This window comes from Euleptes europaea, chromosome 18 (assembly GCF_029931775.1).
Source record: "Euleptes europaea isolate rEulEur1 chromosome 18, rEulEur1.hap1, whole genome shotgun sequence".
Taxonomy (NCBI): domain Eukaryota; kingdom Metazoa; phylum Chordata; class Lepidosauria; order Squamata; family Sphaerodactylidae; genus Euleptes; species Euleptes europaea.
Genome location: NC_079329.1, coordinates 34,401,782 through 34,425,577, shown reverse-complemented (window position 1 = coordinate 34,425,577; position 23,796 = coordinate 34,401,782). Strand labels below are relative to the sequence as shown.

The 23,796-nt window shown below is 44.2% G+C and overlaps 1 protein-coding gene across 2 annotated transcripts in view; it reads left to right on the top strand.

Annotated features, from left to right (window-relative positions):
- KANSL1 (KAT8 regulatory NSL complex subunit 1) overlaps positions 1–23,796 on the top strand; it is a 181,775-nt gene that overhangs the window by 14,199 nt on the left and 143,780 nt on the right. For both annotated transcript variants that reach the window (XM_056863920.1, XM_056863919.1), the window contains exon 2: positions 4,870–6,253. In XM_056863920.1, coding sequence (XP_056719898.1) covers positions 4,953–6,253 — 1,301 coding nt within the window. In that variant the 5' untranslated portion in view covers positions 4,870–4,952. The remainder of the gene's footprint in view (positions 1–4,869; positions 6,254–23,796) is intronic.

The following is a 23,796-nucleotide window of genomic DNA, read 5'->3' as shown; positions in this document are numbered from 1 at the left end:
TAGAACAGCAAGGAATTTGATAGTTGTGAAATATTGGGCTAATAAGCCTGGTTCTGATCTGATCAAAGCAGCAGTCCGATAAGACATGTTCAATAGTTTCTACCTTGCCCAACTGGCAGGGGCAGAGGTGCTGAGCATATAGAATACATGCATATCTCCCTTCAGTAGGAGCGGATGGGAGTGCATTAGGTCGCGCTAGGGTAAAAGCTCTTTGCTGCTTAGGAAATTCCAATATATAAAGATAGTTTGAAGGTGCAAAGTTTTTATTACGATCTTTCACTTCTGGCAAAAAAAGGGCACACGATCTGTCAATTTGAAGAGCAGTATCTCATAGCCTTTGCTTAATTAATGTTTTAGCTCTTTGGTATCCAAGTTGTAGTAGGGTCATGCTACTATAGCCAAGGCGGCAAAGTTGCTCCTCTATTGCTCTCAGCCACCTTGAGGGGAAATTATCAGCGAGGATTAACGAAGTTAATCCGGACGGAGCTAGGTTTAGCTTAAGCCAAAGGTTTATAGCTTGAAACCAACCGTTTATTTCTACAGATTCCAATCCTGCTTCTAGCCTAAGTAAGGAATTTGAGATACAACGAGGTACTCCAAATAAAGATCTGAGGAATTTGGATTGAATTACTTCTAGTTTATGATGATGTTTATATAAACATATCTGGGAGCCATACCTAAAGTTGTGGGATCACTTTTCCTTTAAAAACTTGCAATGCGCAGGGTATGTGGGAGCCCCCTTTTGTAAAAAAGAATCTTGAAGATGCTGTGACTGATCTTTGGGCTGCCTCAGATAACAGTGCTGACCATGAGCCGGATGACTGGAACACCACTCCTAAATATGTAAACATTTTGACTTGCTCAATCTTGTGACCATCAATCTGCCATCTATGATTGGAGTTCTTTTTGGAGAAAGCAACTATCTTAGTTTTTGAGAGGTTGATTGTTAAGTGCTCCTTCTTACACCGCAAGTGTCCAAAGGGCTCTTTATAGTCCTCCTTTGGAGATGGAAAGGATGACAGTATCATCTGCGTATAATAGTGTGACAATGGATCTACTTTCCACATTGGGAGTGTGGAAGTTAGGGTTGGATAGAGACTGGAGTTAATGTAAAAATTAAACCGTAAAGGGGTGAGAATGCAGCCTTGTTTTACGCCTCTCCTTACTGGGATTGTGTGAGTTAGGTGGCCTTGGGAGTTACATCTTACTGATATATGGTTATTCTCATGCAATATGCGGATGAGTAGAAGCAATCTACGGTCTATTGTAGAAGCTTCTAGTTTTGACCATTGTCTGTTGTGTGATATACTGTCAAATGCCATTTTATAATCTACAAAGGCTGCATAAAGAGCTCTGTGTGGCCTGGAGGTGTATTTCAGGTGTTGTACAATCAGACATTGATCCATAGTAGAGTGGCCACTTCTAAAGCCTGCCTGTTCCTTGACTAAAATGTTCTCCTTATCAAGCCAGTCCCATAGCGTCCAACATAGATGTCTTGCGTAGAGCTTACCTACCACACTTAGGAAGCTGATTGGATGGTAGTTAGATGGATCTGATTTCTCCCCTTTTTTATATATCAGGATTTTGATGGCCGTATTCCAGCCTCTGGGGATCCGAGCTGTTCGGTCAATATGAGTAAAAAGAGTGGCGAGGGGTGGAGCCCACCATTTGATATCCGCTTTCATCGATTCTGGAGGGTTCATATCATTCCCTGGGGCTTCCCCTAATTTTAATAGGCCTTTAAGCCTTTTGATCTCAGCAGAAGTAACTGGGGGCCAGAGAGGGAGATTTCCCAATTTAGTGAGCAAGGAAGAGTTCTGAGCAGGCTCTGTATCACAGAATGTGGAAAAGTGAGTCTCCCGGGTTTTTGCAGTTATCTTACCGTGTGGTTTTGGACCATCTGTCTGGAATCCACCTGAGACAGTGTTCCAAAAGAGTGAGGCGTCTTTAAGTTTGGCAGCCTGAATAAGATGGAACCAGTTCATTTTCAGTAGGATTCCAAGACGGTTTCAGAGTGCGCATCATTGATCATTTCATCATGGCGGTGGAGAATCTTTTCGATCTAAAAAAATTCTTTAGCTAATTTGTCTACATTTTTTGACCATTTGATTCTCTTATAGCCAGAAGCGAAGGTTAGATTTGCATCAAATTTCTTATTTAAAAGAACTGTAAAATTTGGAATCTTCAATGCTACAGTAATTGGTAGGTGATCGCTGTCTTGGCAAGTCCCAGCTGTTAAATACTCTGCATAAATTAATAGAACATGGAAAGCCAAGACAAAGTCAATTGTACTAGCTCCCCGATGTGGCATTTTTAAAAGCCTCTGGTTTTGTAGTTATTTGCAAGAAGCTGTTCATATTTTAAGGTTAAAATGTTTGTATGGAGCAAGTGACACACGCGGAGATATGTAGGATAGTGACTCATTGGCTTTCCCTGGAATTGTTTCACGTAATGCTGCCTCACTGAGAAGTAGCTTTAATCTTGGTGACTAAATGGCATTTCTCCTTTGTTTCATCATCCAATGTCAAGGCAAAGGTTATAGGGCTGCAGTGTAGTAGTTTACAGAATGTGTAGGAAGGCCGCTGCTGGAAGGGCCAGCTACAGTCTCATTCATGTGAGCAAAAGTAAACAGTGCAGAGTTCTGTGGGGCATTTTCAGGTGTCAGTACTCTTGTACATGCAAGCACACATTCTTATGCACAGGAGTACATTTGCTCCCTTAATTTGACATTCTAAGGAGGTGCACTGTGATCTCCTAATGGGCTCCGGCTTTGAGTTCCTTATTGTACTGAGCCACTCAGGTTAAACCCCCTCCCCCCTGTATGGCATCCTAGTTCTTGACTGGAGAACTGAAGGATTTTTTTATTTAAAAATCAAATTGAATATTTTTGAACTTTCTGGTTCAGTTCCAGCTCGGAATGCTCACATTAAAACTTAGTTAACCAGTTTAAATCCTCTTAATGGAAAGTAAGTATCAAACCCCTATGATTGCAGCATAAATACTATTAAAATCTTAAGTGATATTTATTTGAGGAAAAATTATATATTTTTTTTCAATTTGTTGTTGTCATGTACTAATGTTCTGTCATCCTGAACCTCGTGTCTCATAGCTGCCTACTTGAGGGGACAGAATAAATTTCCAAACACCTTAATTGAGTAAAGAGTGATCGATACACATGAGTAGCCTTCTGTGCCTGTTGCCAGTATGAAGGCACATCAATCAGCACTGAGATGCTCATCTGTCTCTTGCTGAGTTGTCTGGTTGCATCGTTTGATGGGGGTCTAATACTAAACTGGCCGCCTGTTGTTAACACATGGGATTGGAGCCATTTTTTCTTACATCAGTGTACATGGCACAGAGAGAAAATACTCGTTTTGTCTTTCTTTCCCACCACTCCATGGAATATAGAACAGCCAATATGATGCTTTCTTTGGCACAACTACAGTTAGGATACAGTGTACAATTCTTGAAGGCCCCATTAAAAAAAAAACAGAACTGAAAAAGGTTCAGAAAGGGAATTACAGTGTTTTCTAACATGGAGCTATTTGAAGCACTTCACTAGGAGGAAAGTCATATGATTGTGAATGGTGAAAGAAAAAAGGTAAAGGAATACCAGTAGCCCCTTTTTTATTCAACTAATGGTACCCAGTGAAATTCATTAGTGGTAGATTCAAATTTCATAAAGGGAAATCGCTAAATGCCTATCGCTACCTCTTGCATAGAATGACATATTTAGAGAGTACATGCATATCAAAGGGGAGTCATGACATTCAAATAAAACTTCCCATGTCCAGAGGCAAGATACTTCTGAGTCGAAGCTAATGGGGCAAAATGGTATGGCAGTCACCCTCCCTGTTCATGAGGTTCCAGAAACAGCTGACCTCCTGCCACTCAAAACGGAATGCAGAACTTGATGGACCTTACATTTACCCAGTAAGGTGTAACTGTGTTGTTGTTTTTTAATTGAAATGAGGCTCATCGATAAAGACTTCAGTGAGTTTGTGAGCCTTTCTTTGACCAGATGCTTCCTCTTTGGGGTTTGCAAGTCTTGAGGAGCAATTTAAGGCCACAATCTGAATTAGTGAGGCATCAGTTATATTGAATTCATCATTTGTAACACATGGCTTCAACATTCCATGTATACTTCCCCCCTTAGTCTTCTTTTGAGTAAAGCAATAGTTTGCATTTTGAATTAATAGTTTGCATTTTGAATCAAAGTAACTGTAGGGGAAGATAGAACTGCTAATCCTGGAACCCTCCCTCAAGTTTCTTCCTTTCTCAGTGGAGTCTCTTGAACTTCTAATACTTAAACAACTTTTAAAAACTGATTACTTCTTTCTGTGTGAAGGAGTTTAGTTTGGGTTTGTGGGAATTTTTCCCTGAATTTGTGTGTGTTTGCAGCTAAATATGACTGTCTGCCCTGATCACCTTCTAGCAATGGTACAGCTAGGTTTTCAGTCTTCCTTCAGTGCAGGGTGACTTGCATGAAATGGAATGCCGTACCATGCTTGGTTTGCCTTTCCTTCATGGTCCTTTCTCCTTTTTTATCTCTTTCCCCAGTCCATGACCACATGCATTTGGTCCTGTCCCTTACCTGACGGCACCTCCTTCTTGCTTAACACCCGGTTACCTTTGGCTTGCCAACTTTTGATGAAGCAAGATTTCAGACTTCTAATAATAGTGTTTTGTGTATGCTTCCCCTGGGATTTGGGGTGATTTATAGGGAATTGGGTGCTTCTATTCCACACTGGTTGTAAGTTGTAATTATGTCATGGTACTTAAGCAAACATGTATTGTTTATGACAACTGCCTTGATGTCCTATCTGCGTTAATTCTGTCCTAATTAGACTTCTTAATTATTTATTTTAGGCTGCCCTCTGGCGAGGCAGTAGAAAACAGCAGAGCTGGCCTCTGCAGCGGGAGAGGTTGGACTTCCCATCTCTCGGTGCTGAATGGCTACTATGGCGCCTGCTCTCACTGACGCAGCAGCTGAAGCTCACCACATCCGGTTCAAACTGGCTCCCCCATCCTCCGCCCTGTCTCCTGGCAGTGCCGAGAACAACGGCAACGCCAACAACATACTTGTCACCACTAACGGCACCAAAAGGAAAGCTGAGGATTCCAGTCTAGATTTTCGAAATAACCCTACAAAGGAAGAGCTGGGAAAGCTGCAACCCCTGGTGGCATCCTACCTCTGCTCGGATGTAACATCTGTTCCTCCAAAGGAGTCTTTGAAACTTCAAGGGGTCTTCAACAAACAGACAGTCCTTAAGTCTCACTCTCTGTTATCTCAGTCCTTCTTGAAAACTAGTGACCTGTTGGGGAGGCAACCAGTGTTGGAGTTTTCCTTGGAAAACCTAAAAACCATGAGTACGAGTAATCAGACACCTCTGCCGCAAGCACCGGTCAATGGATTGGCTAAAAAGTTAGCTAAGAGTAACAGTTCAGATCATGAAAACTCTGCTTCGCTTAATGGCGGGAAGCGTCCTGTCCCTTCTGCCACCCTCCAGGATGTTGATTCTAATAGGCCTGGGGGTTCTGATTTGGGGGACCCGAAATCATGTTTGACCAATTGCACTCTTCCACACAGAAACCTTGATGTGGAGCATACAGCTCTGCTTAGCAATAATGGCACTGCAAATAAGCGTATCCTAAATCCCCCAGAACACGGGTTTGAAGGGGGCAGTGGGGAGAACAGGTTGTTGACGTTGTCCGGTGTGCCTGCTCCTTCTGAACTTGGGAGCAGCAAACCTGAAGAGCAGAAGATCTCTCTGCCAAACAGCTCCTTCAGTACCCTGGAACCAGATATGAGGACAAAAGTGTTATTGCGGCGGCAGGCAGACATTGAAAACCGTGCTCGCAGGCTACAAAAGCGCTTGCAGGTGGTGCAGGCCAAGCAGGTGGAGCGGCACATCCAGCAACAGCTGGGTGGCTTCTTGGAGAAGACTCTGAGCAAGTTGCCGGCTTTGGACTCCTTGAGACACCGGAGTCAGCTGATGCTGACCCGCAAGGCAGAAGCCGCTTTGAGGAAAGCCGCAAGCGAGACAAGTAGCTCAGAAGGACTGAGCAGCTTCCTAAAAAGTGATGCCATCTCCGAGGAACTGGAGAGGTTTACTGCCAGTGGGATGGCTAACCTGCGGTCCTGTGAGCAAGCGTTTGACTCTGATGTTACAGACAGCAGCTCGGGTGGGGAGTCTGATATCGAAGAGGAGGAACTGACCAAAGCAGACACTGAACAGCACCATATACCACTGTGAGTAGCACCAGGCTTGGGGTGGGGAAGGAGCAACACCCAAAGCTTTACATTTTTAGATTTAGAACTTATCCTAAAATGTAAAATAGATAACATAATGTAAAATAACAAAAATGATGCTAGGTGAGTATCATGAGGAAGAGTGATACCATTCAGTATAAACAACTTGACTTATGCTTGCTTGGATGGAAATAACCACACCTCTTTATCTCAGTGTGTACATCAAGTGCAAAAGTAAGGAAGTCCAGCCTACTGTACTGTTTTTCCTTTCCCTATTGGCTCCTGTCTGGCTTCCTGGCTTTGATTGAAATGCAGTTCTGCTTCAAAGAGATGGTCAAAATAGTTTATCTTGGATTATTTGGGTGCGAAATTTTATTCAGTTACGGGATCATGCTATTTATTTTCCTAATGAATCATTGAGGATCTCTGCAAATGACCCGTTCTGTGTAAATTGGAGATTGCAGATGTTCACTTGTCCCTGCTGGAAGAAGTTAAATTCTTACCAGAATCGAAATATTTGATGTAAAACATTTTAGCCCTAGCTGGTGAAAACTGGGTAGTTGGGGTTGGGTAACCATGATGCATGAATGATTTTGATGTATGAGGATTCCTTTCTGCATCAGCATCCTGCAAGGTCTGTCTTGTCTGAAGACAAACAATTATCAAGAGTTGGGATCAAAACTTGAAAGGGCATGGGGAGAAAAAACAGGGCTGAATAGGCAAAAAAGATAGTTACTTTTTACTCATTTAGCAAACCCTATCTAAAGTTAGAGAAATAACAGAAGGAAACAAAGGTTGGATGTCAAGCAACAGCTACAAGTAATGGAACAATTGGCTTTTGCTCTGTGAACTCTATAGTCTTTGGGAGTGGAATTTATAACTGGGCTTGGCTGTCCAATATTTACATTAACTTGACCCTGCCTTTTTATCAATGCCTTTTCATAATTTATTATGGGGCGTCACTCTGTAGTCATTAGTTGAAAGTTGTATGATCTTGCGAACTGGTCTATCTGTGGGTGCACATGTTAGTGCTTGCCAGCCAGGAATATCTGCCTCAGGTCTTGGATTAGCAAGAGAGCCAGCTATATCAGGGTCTTGTTGGATGGGGTGGGCCAATTTCACATGTGGGATCTATTCGAAACAAAACAGGAACCTTGGGATCCACCAGCTGGAGCCAGTCGCAAAATGGTGGCTCAGGGAAGAGTCCTGTGTTCCTCAAATCTCGCTAACAAGCAGTCCCATCCACACATAATATCAGGCTGCCAGCGGTCATCTTCAGGCATATAAGTCGGTAAAATGAGTAAACGTAACATAATACTATAGTTGTGTCACAAGCACAAAGTGGGAAGTAAATATGCATGCAATGCAGATCAGTCAAAGAGGTCAGGTTCCCCCCACCAAAAAAACCGCATGTCAAGTAACTTGTATAGCACATGTATGTAGCATATTAAGGTATCAAACATTTTTGTTCTGGATTTATTACTGATTGTTCTGGATTACTGATTTTGCATATAGAGAACTGATTCTGAGTCTAGTCTCAAGGACAGTTAGCGATTCTGTGGTGCAGAGAATTCCAGTTCATGTACAGCAGATAATTCAGTTAGGCCACTGACTGTAGATTATACTGGTCAAGTCATATGTGTCATGTGTATGTTCTTATGCTCTTATGTATACATGCAAGCTGCAAAACATGAAGGAATTTAGAAGACTGGTGGGAAAGGGAGAAAAGGGCATTAGAGGTAGGGGCACAGCACTGGCCCTGAATTGGGTACAGAATGTGCATATAATGCACATTATAAAACACAAGCAAGTGCCTCCAGTAAGGAACTCTCCAGCACTGGTTGAGGCTTGCCCGCGTCTGCTGTTGCCTAGTTTGCCACACTGCATACCCTTCTGCTGTTCTCCTGGCTGCACGTGGAGAGCTTCCACTGCCCCTGTTTTCACGACAGAGAGTACCGTTCTGTGTTTTGCTGTGGAGCTGTAAGATGTGTCTGGCTGCCAAAAAGTTGTCCTAGCGTCTCCTGATTTTCTCCTACAGCGGAGCAATCATCACACTGTTGGAGGCAGCCAGGCTTGTTGCTGTGGCTCATGGAAACTAGAATGCTAGGCGGGGTCCGATGGAATCCAGCTATGGTCTTCTTGCTAGAGTTACCATTAAGGGTTGAAATACATTCCCAAGCATGCTTGCTCTTACACAATCCTGGATGTGTGTGTGTAACACACGTGTGTTACACTATGGCCTGACTCTGTCCTCTTTTCTTTGCTGACTGAGGTGGGCGGGTAGGCGGGAACACAGGGTTCTTAGTGAGTCAAAAGAGCCTGCCTAAATTTAGAGCTTTCTTCTGTTTACTCTGAATTTGTTGTTACAAGCTTTGAGATGGTGGTAGGTAGTAAGGGCTTAGTGTTTACACAAACAGTACAGCAATATCCTGACTGATAACAGCATGGAGAGAAAATGTCCAGGTGTTGAAATTTCATTGCAGCCACAATCAGTCCCCCCCTTTACAGGCATAAACTTGAATGCATGTCTGATTGCCTTTATACAGAAAGAGAGAAAATACAAATTAAAAAAATTAAGGTATCAGTAATATATACAGGAATGGTCACATTCCATTGTGATCCAATCCATGGTATACGGGTGGATTTCAGCTGCCCACCCTGGTTCTAAGGCCTGGTAGCCTAGGAAAATATTTTTCAAAGAGATCATTGTTTATTTTGTAACTATAAATAGAATGCTTGAGTTGAAGGGAGGGGTCAAAAGTCAGATTATAGTAAAAACGAACAAAATCTTAATGTTGTCGGTCCTGAGAGAGGTTTAGGATTAGAGAAGTAAAATTTCCAGAAATGTTGAAGCCTTTGGGGGGGGTGATGCTTTTGTTCATTGGTGGGGGAGGGGAATTGAAGTACATGCAGTACTGATGTGCCTGTCAAAATTAAATTTATTTTAGTGCTTTAATTTTTATTTATGTTATTTATAATCCGCCTTTCTCACTAGGACTTTAGGTGGATTACACAGAGTGAGTCAATGCAGTCAACAGGATGGGACATGCAATAAACAGTAGAGGAGGGTTGTAGAAATCTGGAACCAACCAGTAAGTAGCCTAAAAACAGAACTGAAGCAAAACATAATTATTAATATGACATATTAAATGATGTAAAAGTACCTAGCACGATCTTGCTTACAGCAAGCTATACACAGTAGTGCAGACCACAGTTCATAATCATTTATCCAAGTAACTTTGTGAACCATTTTGTACAGTGCAACCCTATTATCTGCATAGAAAATCCCTCTTGCATAATTTGGTTCCACACAGTATGCGGAAAGCCGGGAGAGTCGGAGCCCCCCTGACGACCTCAGGCAGGCCATTTTCCATATGGTGGGGGCCACAGCAGAGAAGGCGTGTGTATGGACAGTTACTGATTTTGCCCATTTCTGGGTTGGCACCCTCAGAAAGCCCTGCTCAGATGAGAGAAGCATGGTGGAGCATAGGGGGTGGGTGCGTCAGTTGTGCAATATGGAGGATCAAGGCAGTAAGCAGCACACCATTTTGCTCAGCATGCAGGGTTGGTTCTCTGTTGAAGCATCTGAGGCAAGCTATTGAAGTTCTGGTGGCACTGCTGGGGCCAGCGGTGTGCGGAAAGGTAATGGGCATGGCTTATGTCCATCATCACCCCCTGGACCTGGGCAGCTGCCAGTTCTGAGGAAAGCCCCTGAGGGTCCAGGCTTGACTTGTTCCCAGTGTTCCTGTCAAATTATAGCTCTCTTTATATCCCCCCCCCCCATTTGTCAGCACACAAGCATTTTCATAGGTGGATGTATTTTTTTAGTATTCAGGCAGAAGAAATTGCCTATCCTTATGGTGGTGATCGTGGAAGGGGGATTCTGATTAGATCTGAAATCCCTGCAATGAAGTGTTTTTGTATCTCTGTCAACAGAACCATACACTGCAGTTTTAAAGTGTTGTTTGTGGAATTATTTTTGGACATTGTTGAGCTTAAATTTACTGACTTAACTGTCCCAACTTCTGTCAACCCAGCCGGGTACACATTTCATGATGTCATGAGGCTTTCTTGGTTGGTTTAAGCTTGGAATCTACTATAGTGTAGATTAGTTTAAGCTAGGAATCTACTGTATTCCTCTCGTAGTTGCCAATGCACAACCATTTGCCTTTCACAGCAGCCCGAATTATTTTTGTTGCATGGTTACTGGGATCTGAATAAGAATAGCATATTAAATATGATACAGAAATGCACATATAATGAAGAAAAAATGGTATTACATCAGTGTGATGACAATGGGGTAATAAATGCAGTAAAACAGATAATATGTCCTATACACAATGGTATAGTCTGCAGTCTGTTTCCCTTTATAAAAATGCCTTCCTGAACCATTCTGTTATAAAACAGCCCTATTAGCTTTATAGAAAAGCCCTCTGGAGCGATTCGAGATAACATCATTTGCAGAGTGACAGAAGTGTGAGAGTCCTCCTGATCTCCTCAGGAAGGTCATTCCACAGGGTAGGGTCCCACAACAGTGAAAGCATGTGTATGGGTGATTGTCGGTCTTTCCTGTTTGCAAGGTGGCACCTGCAGAAGGCTCTGAACAGATGAACAAAGCTATTGTGGAACATAGATGGAGAGGCAGTCCTGCAGATACAAGGGGCCAAGTTTATGGAGGTTTTTGTGTGTGATAGTACCTTGAATTGCTGAGTAGTGTCAGCAATAGAGTTAATTCTTAACATGGCCCATCTGTGGAAACTTAAATGTACAGATTGGGGCCAGGCACAGACTAGACAGATCTTTCTGCAAACCTGAGAGCCAGGTTTTGGAAAAAAAATCTAAAATAAAAAATACATTGAGGGGATTAAAAAACACACACCCAATGATAGAAGAAGCATCTGTAGCTTTAAGAAACAGATGTCCTCTGTGGCTGATGCTAGGCAACCACAACAGTATTGCCAGCCTTAAAGCTTTAGCTTGTCAGTAGAAGGCAGGGGAAGGAGCTTGGCCCTCTCCAGGGTTGTTTTGGTTTTTGAGGAAGGACTTACTGGGGCCAGGCCCCTCAGCAGCCACCGGGCGTCTTGCTATCACATAACTTGCATGATTCATTCAGGCCTGGATGCTTGCCACTGTTGAACAGCAACCAACTCATGAAAGCCAATATGGTGTAATGGCTAGTGTCAGATTAAGTCATTGGTCAGGGCTGAATGGGACAAAGCCCTGGCTAACAGACAGTTCCCAGCTGCCACCAAAAAGCTTTACAACCTGGCGCCCCAGGCCTTGGAAATGCTACAGGTACCCTGGTGGACGCCCCAGTTGCAGCCCTACAGTCTACTGGCTTACTAGCCATGGACGGCTTGAGCTCTATGAAGGATTCTCTAGATAGGATGGCTGACTTTGCCTCCAAAAAATCTCAGGATGCCGCAGCCCTTGCCATCAGGGCCTCAGCAACAGCATCCCTCATATGCAGAACCTCCATAGTTTGGGACCACAAACTAAGCCAACTCATTCCTGGGGATAATAGAAGAGCTACAGAGGGGAGTCAACTGCATCTTAAAGGCAGTTACCTTCTTAGCAAACACATCCCTGGACATTATGATCTTTGTAGCCCAAGCAATGGCTGTGGTTTCCTCCACGAGTCGAGCACTCTGGCTCAGGGCGTGGCAAGCAGATGCACATTTAAAGTCCATTGTTATGGCCTACCCATTCCAGGGCAACATGCTGTTTGGGGAGGAGTTTAATAGGATCCTGGTGGAGACGGACAAGAAGATGGCTGTGCCGAAACATTTAAGAAAAGATGGCAGGGTTTTCCCCTCAATGTCCTCCCTGAGGTCCTACCACACCTTGCCACACGTCAGGTTAAACCAAAGGAAAAGGCAGTGGTCAAGCAACAGAGGTACCTTTCACGGGGGAGCCCTTCAACAGACCATCCCATTTCCATCCCTACCGTTCCGATAGGATTGACAGATAAACTGAACTGGGCAAGCAATGATGCCAGGCTTCTGGAGGTGGGGGGAAGACTTCAACTGTTTCTAGCCCAATGGACCTGGTCACATCCCATCTGCTGGGTACTACAGATCATTCAATCAGGCTACATTATAGAATTCACCATCTTCCCCAGACTGTTTTCTTCTTTCTCCCAGATCTCTCAGGTTGGAAAAACATACAAGGACATTAGAGGCGATCCAACACCTTCAATGCATTCAGGCGATTGAACCCATTCCCACTACAGAACTATACTTAGGGGTTTACTTAGTCTTCTTCGCAGTGTCAAAGAGGAACGGAGACTGGCATGCTATTTTGGACCTCAAGCATGTCAACAGGTTCGTGGCTCAAAAACACTGTGCTCGATCATTGAAGCCCTATGACCAGGGGCCTTCATGAGTTCCATTGATCTCACTGAGGCTTACCTACATATTCCCGTACACAGAAGACACTACAGATACCTCCGGTTTGCATATCTAGACCAACTTTTCCCGGTCAAAGCCCTGCCATTTGGTTTCGCATCGGCACCCAGGGTATTTTCCAGATTTGTTCACTCTAGTGGCTCTGGCAAGGAGAAGAGAAATACAGATTCATTGATATCTTGACAGGATCTTGATGTGTGCTCCAACCAAGGCTCAGACCCTCAACAACGTTTCCACGGTAATTCAAATCTTGGAAGACCATGGATACCTTCTAAACAGGGACAAAAGCAATCTCACTCCATCTCAGAGCCTGTTACACCTAGGGGTCATAATTGACAGCAGAAGGAACATGCTGCTGCTTCTGGAGGAGAACACCGAAATATCAACCCTAGCCAGGGAAACGATCAAGGCATGGTCAGCACATCTGATGTCCCTGACTCGTCTCCAAAGCCTCATGATCTCATGTATAGGGTCAGTGCCGTGGGCCCGCCTGCATTCCTGACCATTATAGTGGTCCCTGCATCCCTACCAACAGGAAATAGTAACAAAGAGGGACAAGAGGCTGCTACCACTTCCAATGGTCAAGTGGAGCCTGACCTGGTGGACCAGGGCCAACAACTTGGGCAGAGGTCAACTGTACTTCCACAAACCACGGTTGCAGATCTTCACATATGCCAGTCTCCTAGGCTGGGGAGCAGCACTACTAGATCTTCCAGCCCAGGGGGTCTAGTTGCAGGAAGAGGAGCCTGAGTATCAAAATCCTGGAGCTTAGGGTCATCAAGAGGGTACTATTGGAGTTCCAACCTCTAATCAAGGGTCAGCATGTCCTCATCAGGACAGACAACATCTCGACAAAGGCGCACATAAACAAACAAGGGGGGGTTCAGGTCGTACACCAGGAAGCCAAGGGGCCTTCTGTTGTGGGCTGAGTCCAACCTGCAATGAATATATGCAGAACACATTCAGGGAGCCTGAAACGTGCAGGCACACTGGCTAAGCAGGCAGATCATAGACAAAAACGAGTGGTCCCTAAAATGAGTTTTTTTCGGTCCCTAAAACGAGTTTTTTTCAGCAAATTGTGCACAAACTTGGAACCCCAAACGTAGACCCATTTGCGTCGGCTTCAAACCACCTTCGACCTTGGTTTTTCTACCGGTATCAACCGGCCCAGGCTAGCCTGATCTCGTCAGATCTCAGAAGCTAAGCAGGGTCAGCCTTGGTTAGTATTTGGATGGGAGACCACCAAGGAATACCAGGGTTGCTGTGCATAGGAAGGCACTGGCAAACCACCTCTGTTAGTCTCTTGCCATGAAAATCCCAAAAAGGGGTCGCCATAAGTCGGCTGCAACTTGACGGCACTTTACACACACACACACACACACCAACACCCAAGAGTGGAACAGGTGGATGCCCTGCTGTCCCCTTGGCCTGAAGCAGCAGAGGGAAGGCATATAGCAGACACATCCCTTGATACCACGACTTTTGCAAGTTGTTCCATGGCTGCTGCAGCCACCACAAGAAGAGCTCTTTGGTTGAGGGCCTGGTAGGCTGACCCACACTCCAAGTCAATTGTAATGGCCTATCCCTTCCAGGGAGACATACATCTTGGGGGAAAACAAGGCAAAATCCTGATGGACACCAGGGATAAAATGAAAGCCATGTCCAAAAACATACGAAAGGACTTCAGGGGGTTCACATCATTGCCTCCCTTTCGCTTCCATCACACTGTATTGCATCCCAGAATGGAAACAAGGAAACTGTGGCAAAGTAGCAGAGGGTCCTTTCACAGGGTATCGAGATTCAACAAGAGAGTCCAATACTGACCTGATTGGAATGAGAGGCTGGCCAAACAAGGCAAGCAGTGACGCCAGATCACTGGAAGTGGGAGGGAGACTACAACAGCTTCAAACCCAGTGGTTGCAGTTACAGCCTGACCTCTGGGTACAACAAATCATTCAGTCTGGCTATGCCATCAAGTTCAACAGTCTCCCCACAGACCGTTTCCTTCCTTTCCCCAGGTCCCTCAAGGCGGAGAAACATGCAAGGACTCTAGCCACCATCAAACATCTCTTACAGATAAAAGCAGTTGAGCCTGTCCCACAAGGCAAATGCTGCTTAGGGATTGACTCCCATTTTTTTTTTACAATTCCCAAGAAAAACGGAGATTGGAAATCCCTCCTCGATCTCAAATACGTAAACAAGTTTGTGACACAAAAATGTTTTTCCATGGAGACACTGTGGTCGATTACTGAAGCTTTACTTCTGGGAGCCTTCATGACACCCGTAGATCTCAGAGAGGCCCACCTGCACATTCCTATTCACAAAGAACACAGCAAGTTTTTCAGATTTTCATACCTAAATCACCACTTCCAATTCAGAACTCTCACGTCCGGTCTAGACTCAGCCTCACGGGTGTTCTCTAAAGTGCTAATGACACTGGTGGTACTGGCTCGGAGACAGGGAATCCAGATTTAACCATAACTGGATGACAATCTGATCTGCTCTCCAGCCAAAGAACAAGCAGTCCAACATACCAACAAGGTCATCCAGATTCTGGAAGCCCTTGGCTACCTATTGAACAGAGAGAAAAGTTCTGTCACCTCAACTCAGAGACTACAACATCTAGGGGTGGTCATCAACAGAGAGAACAGGCTTTTCCTCCTGGAGGAAAAGATCAACAAGATATTAGGCTTGGCCAAGACCACGATCAAGGCCAGACAGACACAGTTAATACCTCTGACCCGACTCCTAAGCCTCATGATAGTGTCAGTACCATGGGCCTGCTTTCACTCCAGGCCACTGCAGTGGTTCCTTTGAGCTTTATCAGCAGGCGATCCTAACGAAGAGGGACAAGAGTGTGATGCTAACCTCATTGGACAAGCAAAGACTGACCTGGTGTACCAACAGCTTGAACAGAGGCCAGGCATACTTTCACAACCCTCCAGTGCAGAGCTTTACAGACGCCAGCATGGTCAGCTGAGGAGTCTAAACATGAATATATTGGAGCTAAGGGCTGTCAAGAGGGTTCTACTGGAATTTCAATTGTCAGTGTAGAGTCAACACATCCTCATTAGGACAGACAATATATCGACAAAAGTTTGCATCAACAAACAAGGTGGATCCAGGTCCACTGCCCTACTTCGGGAAGCCAAAGGGATCCTATCTTGGGCAGAAGCCCACCTGCTGTTAATTTATGCAGAGCGCATCCAGGGCTCACTCAGCATACAGACGGATTGGCTAAACTCACAATCTGTAGACAAAAACGAGTGGATACTCAAAAGGGAGACCTTTCTACAGATTGTGGACAGATTCGGAGTCCCGAAGGTGGATCTATTCACCTCGGCTTCAAATAATCAACTGCCATGGTTCTTTTCCAGGTATCACCGCCCAGGGGCAGCACAAGTGGATGTGCTGATGTCACCTGGGCCTTGAGGGCTGCTGTATGCTTTTCCACCGTTACTGGTAATTCTGAAGGAAAGTACGTCAAGAGCAGGCACTAGTCATCTTTGTGGCCCCAGAATGGTCTCGCAGACCGTGGTTTCCATCACTGATGGAGTTAACAGTACAGGAGCTGTGGCACATTCCTGAATGCCTGAATATGCTACAACAAGGCCCGGTATGGCATCCAGACATGCAATGGCTGGGTCTGACCGCATGGCTATTGAAAGGAACAGGTTGCTAGACCTAGGTCACGATTCAGATGTCGCTGACACCATTTTAGCCTCGAGAAAGCTATCTACTAGGAGGTTATACAACTTGTCATGGAAGGCATTCTTAAGATGGTGCCTATGCAAACATGTTTACCTGTTAAACCCTGGTGTAGACAAATGTGTTAGCCTTTCTACAGCATGGAGTGCATCAAAAATGTTGGCCCATTCACCTTGTGCAGACAAGCTGCGGCCATAGTGACAGTAGTTCCCCAGACGGATTATTATCCTCTGACAAAACGTCTGGACATTAATTCTTTCTTCAAAGGGGTAACTCAGATTAGTCCTTCTTCTGGCCACAGGTTTTCAACCTGGAGATTACACATTGTATTAATAGCACTGACCTCAGCTCCTTTCAGACCTTTGAGAGAGGTCTCAAGTGTATGAAAATTCTGTTCCTGATGGCAGTGACTATAGCCTGTAGGGTCTCTGAACTTGGGGCTCTCTCTGCAAGGAAGGGCTTTGCATTTTCCTTATAGATAGGCAGGTTCTACGACCGGACCCCACCTTTGTCCCAAAGGTAAATTCTGTGTTCCACAGAGAACAAGAAATTCAGTTACGGTAATTCTGTCCACATCCAAAGCATGGCAAGGAAAAAACCATGGCATACATGACTAGACCTTAGACATGTGCTTTGCATTTATATTAGATTCACAGAGGCAATTAGGAAAACAGACTTCCTATTCATATCCCTGGGAAGAAAATGTCAAAGGAAGAAATCAGTTACAACATCAGACAATGCATCATACAGGCATACAAGGCCAACAATTTGCAGTACCTACTGGCATCACTGCACACTCAATCCGTAGCACAACCACCTCCACCGTCTTTGATCATCAGGTGTTGGTAGAGGAGATATGCAGAGTGGCTACCTGGTTGTCCATTTCAACATTTGTCAAACATTACAAGTTGAATTCCTTCTCTTCAGCCAATGCAACCTTTGGGAGAAGAATATTGCAACTAGTGCTGGATGAGGATTATTTCCTACTCGGACAGAGGGACACTGCTCTTGGACATCAATCAATCATCATTTATTGCGGTCAAAAGACCAATTCAGCGCAGACTTTAAAGCTCGACAACATTCAGTTTTCCCACCCTCACATAAAATGTACGAATCCAGTAATGTTTAAAATTCACACACTACGTAACCAACAAGCAGATATGAGTCCTAAAAGTAAACTAACGAATAATCTCATATGTCCCCATCCTGCTCTTGGGTAAAAGTATGGCTCAGTTTGGCCTTCCTAGTGATACACACCAGTCTGCAAAAACTGGCGCTCTTGGACATCCCAACTATCAAGATGCCCTCTTCCTCAGAGTGAGGACAGAACCTTGGACCTTGAGGGTTCCTTCTGTTCTCAGATAAGGAGGGCATCTTGCCTGAAGGTCAAGGAGAGAAATAAGAAATTCAGACTGGGTGGCGAACGTGCACCAACGTGACAGCAATTCTCCTTCGGGTGGTTATCAATAGTGCAGACAAGTGGCCAAGGAGACGAACCAGATCTCTCTACCAAAAAAGGGGGGGCAACCTTCCTTTTAACGTTCTAACACTTGAGTGTTTTCGTTGTAACAGTTTTTACCTGTTTGTGTTGCTGTTATGTGTTTTTTCCCATTTCTTCCTTCCTGTCTTCTCCTGTTTATCTTGGGGAAAGTGTTTAAACTGAGGAGGAGATTCTCACCTGGGAGACAGGAAGAGGAAGTTTAGTCTTGCCTCCCTGAGCAGCCAGTGGGAATCACCCAACTATCAAGATGCCATCCTTACTTCAGAGCAGAAGGGAACCCTCATGGTAAGTGTCGAAGTTCCGTTCTGTAACCAGAACACCAAAATTTTACCAGGGGACTGAAAGTGTGTATATGTGGACGTAAACATTGTGTGAATATACCACTTTCATCCCCCCCTTTAAATGACTTCCAGAGCAAGGAAGATAATCAGTCTGTTGTAGCTAATATGTTAAGGAATGTACTCTTAAAGTTTAGAGTTAAGGATGCATGCATAGTAGGTGGAAAAATACTTTATGTAAAAGTTTCCATCCTTGTGGTGTATTAGGATGTGGGTTGTTCACAAGTGTTTTTTGGCCTGATTTGTCGTGTCAGTTTTTAAATTTCATATTTGTTAGCTTTTTCTTCTCTCTTACTAGGAATAGTAAAAGGCAAGACAAAAGTTTATGCTGTGGGTGCTCCTTTGAACTCCTTGCCTGTGAAGGTTTGATCTAAAATAACAAAGTTACTAAAATGTGGTAGTCATTATAGCAGGGCTTGACAAATCCCAGGTGCCCGATAGCCTTGGCACCTAGGAATTTCATTATGGTGCCTAGTATTCTCAGCAATGATTTTACTGTGACAGCAACCCATGTTACCCCCATATTTATATGAGGGCCAGCGTGGTATAGTGGTTAAAAGTGTTGGACTGGTATCTGGGAGACCTGAGTTTGAATACCAACTCTGCCATGGAAGCTCACTGGCTGACCTTAGGCCAGTTACACAGTCAGCCTAACCAACAGGGTTGTTGTGAGGATAAAATGGAAGAGAGGATAATGATGTAAGCAGCTTTGGGTCCCCCACGGGGGAGAAAGATAGGGTATAAATGAAGTAAATAAAATTAGAAATAAATTTATTGATATATCTTTGTGAGGGCGATCTAGCTGCGACATCTGTCACCCCATTGATCGCCAGGTTTGATTCGGCTGATCTGGCTGGCTAGGCGGGTGTCCCCTACCTCCCTCAGCGCTCCATGTGCGTCCCTCCTGAAGCTGTGCATTCAGTGGAAGAGGATGACCATCCCAGATAGGAGTGTACTGTTGATACATCTTTGTGGGTTTCTCGCATCATAACCTGAATACAATTACTAGAAACCGTGAAGCATTAACTAGTAGATTTTGTGGTAGCAGTGTTTGGAAAATATGTTAATTAAAATACAAAACCCTGAAGGCTGAAAAATAATTCTGCCGACTACAATTTTTGGCTGATTTCTAGAGCAGAAGAAAATTAGTCAAGGCCCGCATTACCGAAAAGTTCTTGTGACATACCCATCTAAAATTAATCTACGCAAGAGTTTGGTTTTAATACCCCGTTTTCCTCTACCCTTAGGAGTCTCAAAGTGGCTTACAATCTCATTCCCTTCCCCTCCCCCCTACAGACACCTTGTGAGATAGGTGGGGCTGAGACAGTTTGGAGAGAACTGTGACTAGCCCAAGGTCACCCAGCAGGCTTCGTGTGTACTAGTGGGGAAACAAACTTGGTTCACCAGATTAGAGTCCTCTGCTCATGTGGAAGACTGGGGAATTGCTGGAGTATCATTTGTGGTTCTAGGCATTGTAGTTCAGTGAGGATTGGCAAAAAAATTCAGAAGAGGAGAGCTGCATACTTGATCTAAGTATGAAAGGGTACCCATAGCCATGTTCTGCAAAAAGGTGCACAATAAGTTTATCGGGTGCGGGTGGAAGACTGTCTCAAAGACAAAGGGATACTTCAGATGTCATAGTAGACTTAATGCAACCCAGCCCTTGCTAGGAGATACCTTATAGGTCAGCAGGATTGAGAACATCAGAGTTTGGAATGGAGAGTTTCTCTCGGGATGCATGGCCCACTTGCCCCTCCATACTATATCATACCATTTCTGTTAAGGCTCACTTTTAACTTGCATGGTGTTGGTCCCACTCCATCTATAGGTCTCTAGTCCTTACTGAATCTTTTTAAAGAGTTTAATGTTTTGGTGTGCAGCTTCTCTTTGAGTTTTCATGAATTCTTATACAAACGAAGAGGGCCTTGTACAACAGAGAGTGTGGTAAGCAGGGCTGATAATACAGTATCCCAGAGTGAATGTGAGATGTCAGAATTAATCGTTTGGAATTGGCAATGAGGATGGAGGCTTAATGGGCCATGGAGATGTTTTTCGCTGCCCCCTAGGGAGGGTCCAGGCAGGGCAGCATGGAGCATTCAGGCTTGTGCTGCTAATAAGATTAAAATTGAAAAATTAATCATAACATCTCATTCACCTTGACTGTGAATGCTCAAAAGCCTGAGAATTGTGATTGCAGTGGAAGTCTGTTTGCTTTAGTGCAGTAGACCTGAAAAAGGCATTTGTTCTTGGAGTAGGGCAGATTGTCTTCTGAGCTTGTGCACTCACCCCTTGCCATTGGTTTGAGCTGCTGTGATGTCATGGAACATTCATACAAATCCTTGTTGGTGAGGGAGGATTAGAATATTGAGTCATGCTAATGTAAGGGGGAAACACGGGCTATGTATAAACTTGTTGAGGCCCAGGGGCAGGAGAAACTTAACTTGCTTTCTTCCCTAAAACTGAAGGCCATGAAATTGATTGCTGGGCTCTTCCCACTATTTCAGAGAGGCAGGAAGTTGATTTGTGGTTTCCTGATCCATCCTAAGTTGATGCCTTCATCATTTAGTTCTTTTCCTGTCTCAACGGTGAGTATATTGGATAAGAGAGCTCTGCATATTTTATTACCTCAGAGCTCTCTGATTGCTTTTTCCCTTCCTTTCCTTTTTTCATGCCTACCCTATTTGTCATTCATAGAATCATAGAGTTGGAAGGTACCACCAGGGTCATCTAGTCCAACCCCATACACAATGCAGGAAATTCACCACTACCTCCCCCACACACACCCAGTGACCAGAAGATGGCCAAGATGTCCTCCCTCTCATGAACTGCCTAAATTCATAGAATCAGCATTGCTGACAGAGGCCATCTAGCCTCTGCTTAAAAACCTCCAGGGAAGGAGCACTTACCACCTCCTGAGGAAGCCTGTTCCACTGAGGAACTGCTCTGACGGTTAGAAACTTCTTCCTAATGCCTAGACGGAAACTTTTGTGATTTAATTTTAACCTGTTGGTTCTGGTCCGACCTCCTGGGGCGACAGAAAACAATTCAGCACCATCCTCTATGTGACAGCCCTTCAAGTACTTGAAGATGGTTATCATATCCCCTCTCAGTCTTCTCTTCAGGATAAATATACCCAGCTCCTTCAACCTTTCCTCATAGGCCTTGGTCTCCAGACCCCTCACCATCTTCGTTGCTCTCCTCTGGACACGTTCCAGCTTGTCAACATCTTTGTTAAATTGTGGTGCCCAAAACTGAACACAATACTCCAGCTGAGGTCTAACCAGAGCAGAGTAAAGCGATACCATCACTGCATGTGATCCGGACACTATACTTCTGTTTATGCAGCACAAGATCGCTTTTGCCTTTTTAGCTACCTCATCACACTGCTGACTCATGTTCAGTGTTTGGTCTACTAAGACCCCAAGATCCTTTTCGCACACACTACTACTAAGACAAGTCTCCCCCATCCTATAATTATGCATTTGATTTTTCCTACCTAAATGCAGAACTTTACATTTATCTCTTTTGAAATGCATTTTATTAGTTTTAGCCCAATTCTCCAGCTTGTCAACATCATCCTGTATCCGCGCTCTGTCTTCTACCATATTTACTACCCCTCCCAATTTAGTATCATCCGCAAATTTAATAAGCATCCCCTCTATTCCTTCATCCAAATCATTTATAGAGATGTTGAACAACACAGGGCCCAGGCCAGATCCCTGAGGCACTCCACTAGTCACTCTTCTCCAAGTGGATGAGGAAACATTAACAAGCACTCTTTGTGTGTGATCTGTCAACCAGTTACAGATCCACCCAACAGGATCTAAATCACATTTTCCCAATTTGTCAACAAGAATATTATGGGGAACCTTATCAAAAGCCTTACTGAAATCTAAATAAAGTATGTCTACAGCATTCCCTGATCCAGCAAGGTAGTAACTTTCTCAAAAAAGAAGATAAGATTAGTCTGACATGACTTGTTCTTGAGAAACCTGTGCTGGCTCTTAATAATCAGATCCATCCTTTCTAAATGCTCAAGGACTGACTGTTTGATGATTTGTTCAAAAACGTTTCCCGGTATAGAAGTCAAGCTGATGGGTTGGTAGTTACCCGGATCCTCCTTTTTCCCCTTGAAGATGGGGACAACATTTGCCCGCCTCCAGTCTTCTGGCACCTCAATTGTTCTCCAAGAATTCTCAAAAATAATGGACAGAGGCTCAGAAATTACATCTACTAGTTCTTTAAGTACCCTTGGATGCAATTCATCTGGCCCAGAGGATTTAATTTAAAGAAACTAGGTGTTTGTGCACTACCCCAATGCCAATCCTCGTCTGCAAGTCCCTTCCCTCATCATGGGTTCTGTTTATGCCATGTTGAGCACCGCTTCCCTCACAAGAAAAGACTGAGGAAAAGTAGGAATTGAGGAGTTCTGCTCTCTCTTCATCTCCTGTTACAATTTCACTTTCCGGTCCCCACCATGGGCTTATCTTGTCCTTGTTCTTACTCTGTACATAGGAAAAGAACCCTTTTTTGTTGTGTTTAGCATCTCTCGCTAGCCTAAGCTCATACTGAGCTTTAGCTTTCCTAACACTCTCCCTACAAGCACTAGTTATTTGTTTATATTCCTCTTTGGTTAAAAGGCCCTGTTTCAAAAAAATTGCTTCTCTGTTATCTCTGTCCTGTCCCATTTCTTCTCCTGCCAACTTTTGCAACGCACAGGAGGCAGCTGGAAGCTAGTACTGCAGAGGTGAATTGGAATGGACTCTCTGCTCCTAACCCTCTGACCAAGAATTGAAGAGTTAGAGGATTTACCTGCAGAAATTCATATATGGATTAAATGCTTTGTGGCGAGGGACATGGGACAAAATAATACAGAAACTGCCAGGAAATAAATGACACGGATCTCCTAGTCAAAGTCTTCTACCCACTGTAGCCAGAAAAAAGCAACATCTTAAGAGTCAGGTAGCCCTCTCCCTGTGACTCCTGGCCCATTAAAGAGAGCCAGCATGGTGTAGTGGTTAAGAGTGGTGGACTCTAATCTGGAGAACCGGGTTGGTTTTCCCGCTCTTCCACATGAAGCCAGCTGGGTGATGTTTGGTTCGTCACAGTCTTCCCAGAACTCTCTCAGCCCCATCTACCTCACAAGGTGTCTGTTGTGAGAAGAGGAAGGGAAGAAGATTGTAAGCCAGTTTGATTCTCATTTTTTTCAGTAGAGAGTCAACATATAAAAGCCAACTCTTCTCCCCCACCCCAGGAATGCCAAGCAACTAGGCTGTATTTACCCCACACACCATCTATAGGTTAAACTCAGGTTGGTTGACTTAGAGCAGGATTCAGACAGGGAAGAAGAGGGAATGTCTTACGAGGAGCTTCTTTGTCAGGAAAACCAAAGCAGAAGGTTTCTTAATTATTGGAGGAATCACTGCCTCTTTTGTAAGTGTGGGGAAAGAGATACTGGTAATCGTACCTAGTAGACTACCTATTTTTTCACAGCAGACTTTAACCAGCCAGGAGGTGTTGCAATCTAATCTACATGTGATGGTTTTCACAACACCCAGAAGCCTTTCAGTGTTGTTGAGGAAGAGTAGG